Genomic DNA, 13,833 nt, shown 5'->3' with positions numbered 1-13,833 from the left:
CTGTAGTGGAAGGCACCCGACGTAAGTATCATTATTTATAAACAACTTCAATAAATGTCCACCAATATGTCGAAGGAGATTTGTTATAACATTGTGTCTCTTTCATCAATTCAGATTAAATTTTAAAGCACAAGTTTTTCTTTGTTTTTCAGTTAGATGTTTTACGCATATATACGTGATTCAACCAATGAAGGATCCAAACTTTGTTGCAGGTTATTTATATACAGTTATGTTTTATCTATAACAATAATATTTATTAATAAATAGCCGAGAATGCAGGGCACGCCTCTGTTTGTATTATGTCACCTTTAGAGTGTTTGCGTAGAGATAGGGGGTATCAGCGCTGAGATGGCTCCCAATCTCAGGTCTCTTAGTTCTCTACTTATCTTCTCGGTAGTCAGCGGTGGATTGCTTCGTATCAGGTAATGAGTGAATCAGTATCATCATATTAAAACTAACTTACTGAGAATGCTGCCAATACACAATAGGCCAGTGTTATTATTAGCTAATACTAATGTACTTGATTATGTTTATTTTTATCGCCTATATGTACTTTTCTAAATTTATTAATTAAACTTTTTCTCTATATATAATATATAAAAAGTTTTTAGTGATTTATAGAGGCAAGTTATGCCTAGAAAACTTACATTGATTTGTGCTAAAGGGATAAATGAATGTATTAATAGTGAATGATATTACTTAAACTGTTATAAATTTCAATTAAGTGACCATATGACAAAATTTCAAAACTAAATAAGGTAAAATTGATTACATATTTTTAATTGCATACATAAAAATTTTTTTTATGAAATCTAAAACGTTGTGCAAACAAATATAGAATATTGATAATATTCTAAAGGGAGTTATTTTCCACCTCAACACCCTAATAAAAAGAAAACATTTTGTATATGTAATTTTATTCGCATTTTCTAATTTTTAGTTAATGTGCTGGTTAAATAACAATTTATCATTTAACGTGACTCCTGAATATTTTACGGATTTGACAAAAGAGTATCATTTAAAACTATAACTAAAAAAAAAAAGCTCCAACTTTGATAAATTATTATATATTGCTTTGGCCACTACCTAACTTTAATAACCTTCCTTCAAAATGAAATAATATGCCAATATATTTCTTATTTTCTATAATAAAAGTTCTGATTGAAACAAGAAAATGTAAATCCTTAGCTACAACACCAATAAAATGTACACATTAAATGTTTCTAGACCATCTTCTTTTCAGTCACTTGGGAGGGTCATTAGAAAGGTTAGAAACTTGTGAGTTTTAGTACCGTATGGCATTTATTGACTATGGAAGGATTAATAGATGGTTCGCTCAACATATGGAACATTAAGGTGATTAAGCGAGGAACATTCCGGATTTTGTCTTGTAATGATTAGATACGATACGATAGGAATTAGATAGTTTAATAGAAACGTAAAGGACTATTTGAACCTTCGCAGTTGAGTACCCCTATGTACTTTCTATATGTACTGTTTATTTCATAAGTCGAATATTTGAAAATTTAATTTAATTTTTTGTTTTTTATTGACAGAATATTTGAGTTAACATTCGATTACTTATTAGGTACTGAACGGAAACAAATCTAGATGTTAGTCTTTGCCGAAATAAGAAATTAATTCAGATTTCTAATGTCTGACCGTTTGAAGTGTTAATTGAGTAATATAAACTTCAATTGACAAAATTCAATTATTTTTTTAAATATTTGCAATATATTCCTTTTCCAACAGAACATTGCTTTATTTTCAAGATAATGCTAGAACAGAAAATATTACCCTGAAACAAATTGCTGAGAGCTAGTTCGGGACTATATGGTTACTGCAAAAGTGTTGTCATGTTAAAGATGACCAAAACTTTGCGATGTGAGGGAAGGCGCATTACCATGGTGTAGAACCCTATCATCATTAATCTCTGGACGGATTCCTTTATATGTAATAGCGTCACAGCCCAACATAAAACTGACCTTTGACAGTCTGTCCGGCAGCAACAGATTTTTTATAGATCACTCCTTTTGCTTTAAATTTTGGGAAAGAAAAGTCTTGCAGTTTTGTAGGTAGTCGCCGAAGTTTTGGCCAAGTTCAACGTAACAACGCTATCACAGCATCCACACAGCCTGGACCTTACTTCCAGCTACTTATTTTTGTTTTCCAAAAACAAGAAAGGCCTAAAAGGGAAGCAATTCGCACGATCTTAGTGGTCCAGGCAGCTTCGACCAGGTTCCTCTAAGGTCTTTCGCTTCAAGAGCTTCAAGGTGCCTATGAAAAACCACAGCCAGCGGAGTGTTGATGCCCAAGAGTTATATTTCGAAGACTTTTAGTTTGCTATACTAATTTGACATCATAGAGTAAAATACGAGTTAATGAAGCTCCTAAAAGAAAGAGATTTTGCCTGCTTTGACGAGGTCTACTGTGTAGATACGGATGGATCCACAAGATATGCGGATATAGTTGCTTTTCCTAAGAAGGGGAAGTCGGCAATCATTCTGGATCCCACTGTGAGATATGAAAATAACGACCTTGACCAGGCAAATAAGGTAGATAGGGAAAAGAAGGAAATCTACGATAAATGTCTCCCTTTCTTAAGGAGAAGTTCCGTGAGGGCTTCGGAGAACGAGACTTCAACGTGAGAGGCCTCTGGTTCGAAGTCCGTGGAACTATTCCCAGCACAACTAGGAGCTTCATGGAGGAGCTCGGGGTCGATGCCCAGGACGTAGCTAGGATGACAGAGAATATAATACTTGACTCCCTGGGAATCATCCACCACCACATGCATGAAAATTAATGAGTGGGGTAGTTATCCAGAGGAGGGATGGCATGCATGCATCGCATATCTTATTTGTTGTTTTATTTATCTATTTACTACTTTGTTATTTTTTATATTCTAATATTTGTTATATAGGGGAATTTCCTGATAAAATGAAATAAGGGTTGTAAAATGGAAGGGAAAGAAAAAAAAAAGGAATAAATTGAAAAGCTTGTATTTAGTTTGTAGACTGATATTAATTGTAAAATAATACTGTGGGGAAAAAAAATGTTATCTTTCTATTATATTGTATCATATCAAAAAAATGTAATTTATAAATTTATATATGTCCGATCACGGATTGATCAGTATGCTGTGTAATGTAGCAACCCGATGTATTTGGGCAGCATGATTGAATAAATTTCTTTCTCTGTGTGTGTTGTTCTGAGTCTGCCTTCAAACTTTGTCACCATATTTTGAACCTTAAATTGATATTAAATTAACTGTCCTCTCTGCAGTTTAAATGTGCAAACCAAACATAGAACTGACAATTTTTCTGTTCTATGTCTTCTTGAACGTACTAATAATTACCACTATAAACTTCATATGAAAAATGAAGGTTTATGTTCATTTTGAGCTTTAGGTGTCTCATTTTGAAACAATTATAAACTCATTTATCCAAGGCATATTTTAGGATTCTGGAAAGGTTCATTCGACGAACCAATATGTAAACGAAAAAAAAAATTATTTTATTAAATAACTTATAAAGTAAAACTATACACAATAAATTGGGGGAAGATAGTCCGAGTGGTGGACAATAAAGGTTTCAAAATAGTAACAAAACCTATTTATATTAACCAATGTTTCTCCCCACTTTGCAGGGCTTCGATAAGAATGGTGTTCTGTACCAACTAAAAAAGTTGGTACAAAACAACATTCTTATTAGCCCTGACTTAGCCCTGACAAAGCCCTGCAAGGTGGGGCGAAACATTTGTTAATAATTTTTGTTATTATTTTGAAACCTTTATTGACCGCCACTCGGACTATCTTCCCCTAATATATTGTGTATAGTTTTTCTTTATAAGTTATTTAATAAAAGAAATTTTGTTGTTACACATTTGTTAGCGAATGAACCTTTCAGAATCCTAAAATATGCCTTGGATTTTGAGTTTATAAGTGTTTGAAACCTTTATTGACCGCCACCCGGACTATCTTTCACCAATCTACTTTAACAGCAACCTTTTTTCCTCGCGTTCTGTAACGAGTGTTCACACAAAGAGCTAACCCCGGTGATGCAAAAATGCCAGCAAGTTGTCATTACTGTTGTTACGCAACCATAACAAATACAACTGACTTATATAACAGCTTTCAAAAACACACATTTATTTTTCATAGAAAAATACTGTAATTAAATAATTGAAATATAAAATTAATCATATACCCTTCCACCATAAATAATGCTACTATAATGTATGAATCCGTACTAAGACATAGAAACTGTTGCAGAATGTCAGGACTACAACAATCTTTGGAGAGGCTGGAAGGTTTGTGCGGGAGGTCGGTATACAACGAGCTGTCCTCTGCCATCAGTTACGCCACAGCTGCCTCGATCTACTGCCCAGAGAGCCCGGAGCTGACCACGCCACAACTCGCCATCCTGTCCCTCCTCCATGGCCTGGTCGTAGGTGATGTACCTCTTTGTTGCTCACTAGCCGAAGTCTGCTGTCGTCTTCGGCAGACCCAGTCCTCCTTCCTTAAAATCTGGCTGAGGGACGACTTTCTCTTCTCCAAGGGAGACATCTCTACCGCACTCGGACGATTACAGCAGTTGACGGAGAACGGACAACTACGGTTGCCTGATCATCTGTGTGATATACTGTCCTACCTCGGTAGTAAATATTCTAGATATGAGGGAGGAATGGCAAATCAGGTACTTGCAAGACATGTTTATTTGATATAATATATAAGTGGTTTGTTGTAAAATGTACGAATATATATTTTTAAACTTGTAATTACTTCTATATGCTAATCAATATCGAAGATAGTGACTTAGTGAATTACCTATAACGATGTTGATTGTTTATAGGAGTTTTATTTACAGTTTGACGTATTATAGTACATGAAAGAACTAATTATTTTTGTTTGATAATTTAGAGTGCAGATGGAGCTCTACTTGCACAACTTCACAGAGCAGTCCTCGACAACAACGTAGCAGAAATAATTGCCTTGATCATGAAAGGAGGAGACGTAAACTACAGGCTAGATACGGGAGAGTGTCTGCTGCACGTGGCGGCTAGTGCTGGGTGTGTTGAGTCGATATCAGCATTAGCCTACCTCAAGGCTGACGTTGACGCCAGAGATGCAGAGAAAAGAACCCCGCTCCAGCGAGCTATCCTCAGAAATAACGGAAGAGCGGTCAGGGCACTCCTGGCTGCCGGCACTGATTTATCGAGGAGGATAACAGACGGCAACACGATGTTACACCTTGCAGCGGCGGAGAAAAGCAACGATGCCCTTGAAGCCTTATTAGATGGCGGTGCAGACTTAAAGGAAAGAAACTACTCCAGTGAGTCGGCATTGTTGTTCGCTGTTAAGGCGGATAACGCTCATGGTGTTGAACTGTTGACCAGAAAAGGAGCGGATGCCAACGAAGTGACGAACGAGGGAAAGAGACTACTCCAAATAGCCGTTACCAGGAATAGTTTGGCAGTAACTCGCTCACTGATCAAAGCTGGTGCAGAGACCAATTACACAGATGAATACGGAGAGACTCCACTACACATCGCAGCTTCTTCTGGAAACAAGGAGATCGTTCAAGCATTATTGTACGGAGGAGCGTCTAGAGAGGCTAAAAACAGAGCTGGTTTGACACCGCTGCATGTTAGTGCCAATAGGCAAGTTATCGAAGCGTTGATATCGATGGATGAAGGAAGGAGGTGGAGCTGGCGAATGCCTATTGACCGGAAGTCCACAGCTGGAGAAACAGCACTCCATGTGGCCGTAGGTAATAATCGAGAAGATGCAGTTGAGGCACTCATCCGGTTGGGTGCCAATGTCAACACTACAGACAATTTGGGGAACACCCCATTGAGTATTGCTGCCAAGAATTCGAGAGTCCACATCGTTAGCTCTCTGCTGCGAGAAGGTGGGAACCACAGGATCAAAAACAAAAAAGGTTGGACTGCCCTCCACCATGCCGCCTGGGTTGGATCGGTTGAAGTAGTGAACGCGCTTTCTCAAGCCGGGGCTAAGATCGACTCAAAAGATGTCGCTGGTATGACACCAGCGTATCGAGCGGCGGTGACTGGTAATCTGAATGTCCTTCAGCTATTGGTACAACGAGGTGCGGACTTGATGGCGAAGTCTGTAAAGGGGAATTTGATGATCCATGACGCAGCCCTTTGTGGTCACGTTGCTGTGGTGTGCTGGCTTCTAGATTGCGGTGTGGGCATCGAGGAGGGTGGTAACAACGGGATGAGGCCGCTAGCCCAAGCAGCCCTCGGAGGTCAAGTGGGAACAACAGCGGCCCTCCTGGACCGAGGGGCCGATCTGACTGCTGTGGCCAAGAACGGATGGGCTCCGCTCCACTGGGCTGCTGCCTGTGGGCACCTCCAAGTTGTGCGACTCCTGGTAGCTCGGGGTGCTCAAGTCGATGCCAAAGACAGTCGAGGCAAGACTGCCCTGGACTGGGCTATAGCTGGCAAACACTCAGACGTCGCGGAATTTTTGACTTCCGAAAGTTTAGGTTTGTGATTGACAGAAAAATCAGTTTTGAGCTGAAAAATTTATTTCCCGAAGGAGTACCGATCTCTCAATATTCTATTATATATTCGTACTTCATCTTGTTCAGTGCAAGATTTCCAATTCGGAACTTGAGCCAGACTCGCCGATAGATCTTGATCGTAAGACGTAACAAGTTTTGTGCTTGTCAGGCAAAAATAAGGAGGATGCTGCGACCTTGTAATGGTTAAGTGAGTGACTGAATCTTGGTAAATTTTTGTCACTAGAGTTCTTGCAATGTCAGAACTGTTTTGACTTTGACTAGAGCGGAGGTAAGAGAATTAATATTATTCATGCACTCTTCATCATTTATTTCTGTGATAAATAAACTTTGTTGAGCGATTTTAAGCTTTGTAATGCCTGTCCTTTTCTGAACAACTTGTTGCTTATTTGATAGGCATGTATAGAAACTTTGTAAATATTTATTTACTTGCAAATTGACGCCAATATGTTTTTTAAATGATTTAAGGAAGAGAACTCCATGTTAAGCTTTTTCCTATACTGAAGTCAATTTCATGACCTTGGCTTAGAAAATTCATTTTCAGAACATATTAATAAATATTATTCTCATAATATTTATTTATATTCAGAGAGTTTGTGTGAGCTTCTGAGATATTTTTCCTTACGTTTGAATTCATGTATTTAGTCACATTTTTGATCTTCAAGCCTGATCCCAAAATAATATCATTATGATCATTATAGATATATATTGTGATTCGATTGTTTAAAAAGAAAGAATTAATTTTGATAACTTCTTGGTGAAAACATCAAAACTAAATGAACGGAATTAGGTGTCTATTAAAAACGTATTGAACATATACGTAATAATGGAGATACTTGTTAAAATTTAAAAATAATTAACTTAACAAAAATAATTAATTTAACAAAAATAATTAATAACAGTATTACAACATGAAGCAGGAATAATACAGGATAATAAATGTAAGGGTTCGTAAAGGGTTTTTGTAGCTGCAATGTAAGTGATAGTAAGACAGTAAGTTACAAGGGCCATGATTAATTAGTGAAAATGACACTCAGCTGTAACTGTCGCTTACAGGCCTTCTCTTCGTCCCTTCTCCTCCCCTCCCTCTTTCATCTCATCTCTTTAAATCGTCATTTCTCTCTTTTTAATTTACTTGTACATCTATGTATTAAGTTAATTTTAAATATAATATTCTATAAAATATTTTCAAATATTTTACAATCATATTATATTCAATTAAATATTTTCAAATATTTTTCATAATTGTTTCAATTACCAATTCTGCCACTCAATCATCAGTAGAAAAAAATATTTCATCTGTGTTACTTAACTATTTTTAAGAAGAAATTCGTTTTTGTCATGATAGGCTAGCACCAAAAGATTAATTAAAAACTTAAACATTATGCCACATAACATACCATATAATTTTCACTTGTATAGATATTAGTCCAAGGAAAGTCCAATGTTTCCGAATTGGTTCTTGAAATAAAAACTAATGTTATTCCGAAACAATAACATATGACAATCTTTGAATTTTCCTTATTTTGATAACCATTAAAGTAATGTAATGAAATTATTGTATTATAATTTTAATAATAATTATTACATTTTTATAAGTATCTATATTGATTATTTTTATAATTATTATAATAATAACTATTATATCATACTTATTAATTAAATATAAATATAACTTTATCGTAATTGTATTTATTAATTAGGTATAATTATAATTACTCAATAAAATTTTCAATGTCATAATTAGAGAAAAATTATTAAAATATAATTTAATTATTATATACTATTGTAATTGTTAGTAGGAAGCGCACTGTAATAAGGCACAATGCTACTAACTCCATTCGAATCCGGCTGAGCAGATAATTATTTTTTTTTACACTGTTGGGATGAGTCATCCCTGTGGGTTCTGGAGCCCTCCTGGGGTCCATCCAGCCTCACAAAGTGGGTACCCTTAATGGGGCAATAATCTGGCGGTAGAGCGCGATTCTGACCAAATCACCACATAGAACAACAGTTGATCTAGAAACAGTATTTCCTCATAAAGTACTGCACTCTTAAAACCCTTCTTGGTATAGATTTAATAATTATATGTAATTATAAATTTATATAATAGTTAGTACAAATAATTATAATTAATTCGGCCAGTTTTCTTGACTCCTGTATTTTTACTTAGTTAGTTATATTCCAAAGAAATTCTTATTTTTTTGCACTCTTCATTTGTACACTGGCTGTCAATCTGGTAAGGAAATTTAATTTTAATAACCTTGATTAAAAAAGTACCTACAAACATTAGTCAGCAAATGCTTCAGCATTTTTCAATCAAAATCAGATGTACTTTATAGTTCTGTAGAATTAAATTTAAAATCAAAAGAGACCAATAGCAGCTCGATAGATCGGATGCAGGTTTTTTGATGAATGTTAGGAGTCGTTATGTGTACATATATACACTTATACAAATTTCAGATATATAAATTTATTCTTTCCAATTTTTTTTACCCTGAAAACCGCTCCTAAAAATCGATTGCTCACCTGATCAATGAATGCAGTCTGTGGTGTAGCGAGATTATGGAGTGATTTGATATTTACAGAAGTTTGCTTCTGTAATAAAAAAGAAAAACAGTGCACTGTGTATATGATGTATATGAAATTAATATATGGTTTATATAAGGTGGGGAGCCAAAAGGTTATAATATGCTTAGTGGTTAATTAATTAAGATTTAGGGGTCTTTTTTATATTTGAATATATTGATTGGAGATACCTGTTTCTTGATGATAGATGATTTGATTCCTGATGATCATAGATTATTTCATCTTCTTTCATTTTCTCAGCTCCTCCGGTGGGATGGCAGTTCCCAATGAGTTTACTCCTCCAAGTTGGTATTGAAATTTACTTCAAATGGAAATGGGGCGCCTCTTCGTTACAAAATTTATTTGAATAGAAATTTACTTTATTTTTTTGTTAAAGAAACTTGTTTCTCTTGTAGGCTAACAGAGGGCAGCACCTTAGGTGCCATTGCTGTAATTATATTCAAAATATACATACATTTGAGTTATAATACATATTTGAGTACTAAACGGAAATAACTTGGAATTCGGTCAGGAGGAAGGAGGTTCCTTGAACACAGATCATAGAAATCTTTTTGCCAAGCGTTATATTCTCTATAAAACCATCAAGAGTTAACCTTTTTCGATTAAAGTGAATATTCTGTATCACTTAAATATTTTTTTCTTTTTTTTAAATTTAATACCTCGAGAATATTGTTATACTAATTTTTTATAATTTATTTGTACTAATCATTTACCAAAAATTTTTCAGATCCAGCATAATCTAAAGTATCCTTTTGGCAACATTATTCCGGAAATTCAATTTAAGTTTGGTTAATGGAAATTTATCTCCATCTTGGCCGCATCTCTGTCCGAAGTCCCGTGAAATTAGCATTCCAACTTTGATAGCTTTTATGAATTTGCCAAGGAATTCCTCAAAGACTTTTTCCTTTCTTCTGTGAAGACATTTCAGAAACTCTTATTAATACAATATAGAAAGTATTAAACAAGTAATTACGATTAAATTAAAATGTCAGTTTTTAAATCGGGTCAAAATCCGGTAAGTTAAACTTAGAGGAAGTTCGATTTTACTTAAGAGATACTGATTTTTCTAAGTGTAGTGCCAATATAACGGACTCGAGTTTTGGAGCCTCACCTAAACTATCACATTTCTCTGCCATTCAACTCTTACAATCCAAAATCCTTTAAAAAAATCTTCTTACTTTGTCATAAATAAAATCATCTATAATGACCTCAAAGTTCCATATTCCAATTTGGCCAGAAACCAGTCATCAATCCTTCCATGTAACCATAACGTAACCACCCAAACCCACTTGTTTCTAACCTTTCCTCTTAAAATCCAGATAATTCTCATAGACGTTTGAATAGAAGTTGGCTCTAGACATTCTGATCTTAAAATGTAATTGTAGTTTTACTAATGGGTAGATTCTCCTTAAGATTTTGTCATGCCATTGTGATACAGCTCACTACACTTTTACTAGTTGTATTTTTTTAGTTAATACAGTTGTTCATTTATAAAAATAAAATTTAAATAACTTTACCATTAAACGCACATGGTAACAGATTTTTCTTCGAAATATCGAGTTAAACAATTTTGACTATACTATGCGGGATGTTTAACAAATCACTTTTTAGCTCGCGCAAATAAATTCATGTAACGTATTTAGTATTTGGTGTACCTAGTAGTGAGTATTTAAAAGCTCGACAAAAATTTATTTTCGCCAAACTTATTCAGATCTTTTCAAAACAAGCTACACTTAGGTCTAAGATCGAAAATTATGATGATACATTTTTTTTTTCTTGTCTGGCCATATTTTGTAATTATTATCCTTTACTTTGTAATATTACATATCCCTTATGGCATGTAGTTTACATTTGTAATCTATTTGACAACCTCCGGAGAGGATTAGTATGAATTCGTGAGTGGAGAACCTTCCAGTGACGTAGTACATCTACTTAATGTAGTGGATCCCTGCTTCAGAGGTTTCAGTCCTCTTGTTGGATTTTGTGCTACTGTGTCAGTAATGTTTGTACCAGTAGGTTGGGGTGTCTAGCGACTGAGTCATGAGAATTTTTATACTTTTTTTTATTATATCAATCACAAATGGTATGTCCAGGTCCTCGTGTAATGGTTTGTTAGTGATGTGGATGGAGTCCCACATCTGACTGGCGCAAGTCCATATCGGTCTAAGCAGCATCCTGTTTATTTTAAGTTTGGAAATATTACTCATTAAATATCTAGAGAGGTAAGTATTTGTGAAAAAATGCCTAAGAACGTTTAAATCAACATCGTTTCTCCACCGCATACGAGGTAAAACGGGAAAAATGTACTTTGTTTTTTATTTATTATATATTTTATTAAATATAACAAATTTTCAGGTTTCTTTGTAGTTTAATAGGTGATAAACAGAATATAATTAAATTTGCTCATTTTGGTTAAAAGGCAAAATTACCCCTTTTTGTCATTTAGAACCCATTTAGTTATTTATTAATACATAATTGAAACAATTAAATGTAAAAGCTAAGAGACAAAACAGTTAGCCCGAAGGTTCAACGCCGAAGCGTTGGATGATAAAGTTGACTCCAGCGGCAAAGTTTGCTGACAGTGTTGATGGATTGTTGAGCAATCGGTCAACCAATATATCTCATATCGACTCTACCCAGGCTTCCACTTTAATCACTTTTAAGGGTCTTTTATAGTTGTCTTTTACAAATACATTTTTTTTTTCATAAACTTAACATCGGCTTTTACACGTGCTTAGTTAAAAGGAAAAAGAGCTTTTTATCCTGTTAAACGAAACCTTTAGCATGAAAAGCGCTCTAAAACGCTATTCCAAATTTGTAATATTTGATACATTTTTTCTTAGGAAAAAAGTAATAACCATAGTGGAAAGTAATAAAAATCTTTTCATACGGTTCATTGTATTTACACTTTATTAAGGTTTCATTCAAATAATAGAACGTCTTCCTATTAAAATATAGTCAGGCAGTATAAAAAAAAGGTAAATTTTTTCTTGGAAAAAACCCTGTAGCAAATATTTTTTTTATAAGTTTTTAGACCATAACTTATAGGATACACAGACTTCGGCAGCGAACCTTCATGTTGAATATTATAATTTATATATTATATTATAATTTACATATTATATTATAATCTATTTATTATATTATCATATTTCTTAAATTAATATTCCGGGACGGTTAAGGAAGAGACATGTAGTAAGAAGCTCAACTATATTTGAAAAGATATTAGAGTTAAAATGGATCAAGTAAAATTTTACCACCTAGCGGTGCATGAACCAAGTCTAGACTTCAGGACTAATAAATAATGATAATGAAGGCCCAACGAACCCGAAAGTTCGATGCCGATACCACTATTATGCTGCTCCATACACTCTCTGCATACATCCTTCCAGTGATGCCCCTCCGAACCCAATTCTACTAAATTAGTTTTAACTCAATCCTCCCATCAACGTTTCGGTCTACCCCTCGGACGTTTACCTTTCGGTTCAGTGTTTATTAACACTTTAGGGATCCGCTCGTTACTAAGCCCTATATCATACTCGCCGTAATGCTGTAACATGAATTATATTTACGGGATGCAGTCCCCTTAATTCAGTGTTGTGTATTCTTCTAAATTCTCCCGTAATTCATCCTTTTTCAGTTCGAATATTTTACGTAATACTTTATTTTCGAAAACCCTAAGGCGCTGTTCATCCCTTAATGTAAGAGGCCTCTTCTCACAACCATAATGAACAGTTGGAAGGATAATAGTTTTAAAAATTCTAATTTTTAAGTTTTTCGACAAAAGGCACGATCTAAGCAGTTTTGAAATTGAAAAATAACAAGCATTTCTCCCCTTCAACCTAGCTTTTATTTCCTCATCAATTTCGTTTTTTCTAGTTACCGTAAAACCTAAATACTTACTACCCTATCTACCTGTTCAAAGGCATTTCCTCCTATATCTATATCACCGAAATTGCTCGCGTTTCTACTGCTAACCATATATTTTGTTTTATCCGCATTTATCTCAGGACCTAGTTCCTTACTGGAGTTTATTAACGCGGTTATATTTAGTTCTATAGCTTCCTTGTCCTCACCCAATAATACCAAATCAGCATACTCAAGCACCAGTATTTTACCACCCGAAGTTAAACCGTTTTCGGCATTGATCACACTTTTAATGACGTATTCTCGTGCTAGATTAAATAAGATAGGTGATAAAGAATCACCTTGTTTTAGACCCGACCGGATTTGGAATTTCCCAGAATAATGATTAGCGATTCGTACCTTATTTATTATTTTATTTCGTTTCGGTTATGCATATCCGTACGAGATTTACTAACTTCTTTGGTACTCCCTGATCAATTAGAATATTATAGCTTCTGGCGCCCAATGGAATCGTAAGCCTTTTTGATATCTATATAAAGCTGATAAACTACCCTGTTGTATTCCAACTTCTTCTGCAAGATTTGCTGTAATGAAAAAATTAGATGAATAGTTTTCGATTTCGTCTGAAACCACATTGGTAGTCTCTAATGATTTCTTCAGCGCATTCCGTGATTCAACTAGTTAAGATTAGCATAAATATTTTATAACAGACTGGAAGGAGTGAGATTCCTCGATAGTTATTACAATCTGTCGTCGACCTCTTTTTGTGAACGGGAATAAGGCAGAGACTCCTTCCATTCCTCAGGCATCAACTCAATAAGGCAGAGACTCC

The 13,833-nt window shown here is 34.8% G+C and overlaps 1 protein-coding gene across 1 annotated transcript; it reads left to right on the top strand.

Moving 5' to 3' along the window:
• Positions 1 to 299: 299 nt before the first annotated feature.
• Positions 300 to 6,887, top strand: LOC106677891 (putative ankyrin repeat protein RF_0381). Its single transcript, XM_024361449.2, has 3 exons — positions 300 to 422; positions 4,271 to 4,694; positions 4,919 to 6,887. Exons 1-3 carry the CDS (start codon positions 349 to 351, stop codon positions 6,515 to 6,517), a joined length of 2,097 nt encoding a protein of 698 aa, XP_024217217.2. The 5' UTR covers positions 300 to 348; the 3' UTR covers positions 6,518 to 6,887.
• Positions 6,888 to 13,833: the final 6,946 nt, after the last annotated feature.

The sequence above is a fragment of the Halyomorpha halys genome, unplaced genomic scaffold (genome assembly GCF_000696795.3).
Source record: "Halyomorpha halys isolate HHAL.00 unplaced genomic scaffold, Hhal_1.1 Scaffold111.1, whole genome shotgun sequence".
Lineage (NCBI taxonomy): Eukaryota > Metazoa > Arthropoda > Insecta > Hemiptera > Pentatomidae > Halyomorpha > Halyomorpha halys.
The sequence above is the reverse complement of the archived record's forward strand: the minus strand, read 5'-3'. Positions and strand labels throughout refer to the sequence as shown.

Excerpts from the sequence above, each read along its gene's own strand:
- LOC106677891 (XM_024361449.2), top strand. The coding sequence starts at position 349 with ATGGCTCCCAATCTCAGGTCTCTTAGTTCTCTACTTATCTTCTCGGTA. Across the intron at positions 423-4,270 it reads GGTGGATTGCTTCGTATCAG|AATGTCAGGACTACAACAAT; the intron begins GTAATGAGTGAA and ends AAACTGTTGCAG. Across the intron at positions 4,695-4,918 it reads AGGGAGGAATGGCAAATCAG|AGTGCAGATGGAGCTCTACT; the intron begins GTACTTGCAAGA and ends TTGATAATTTAG.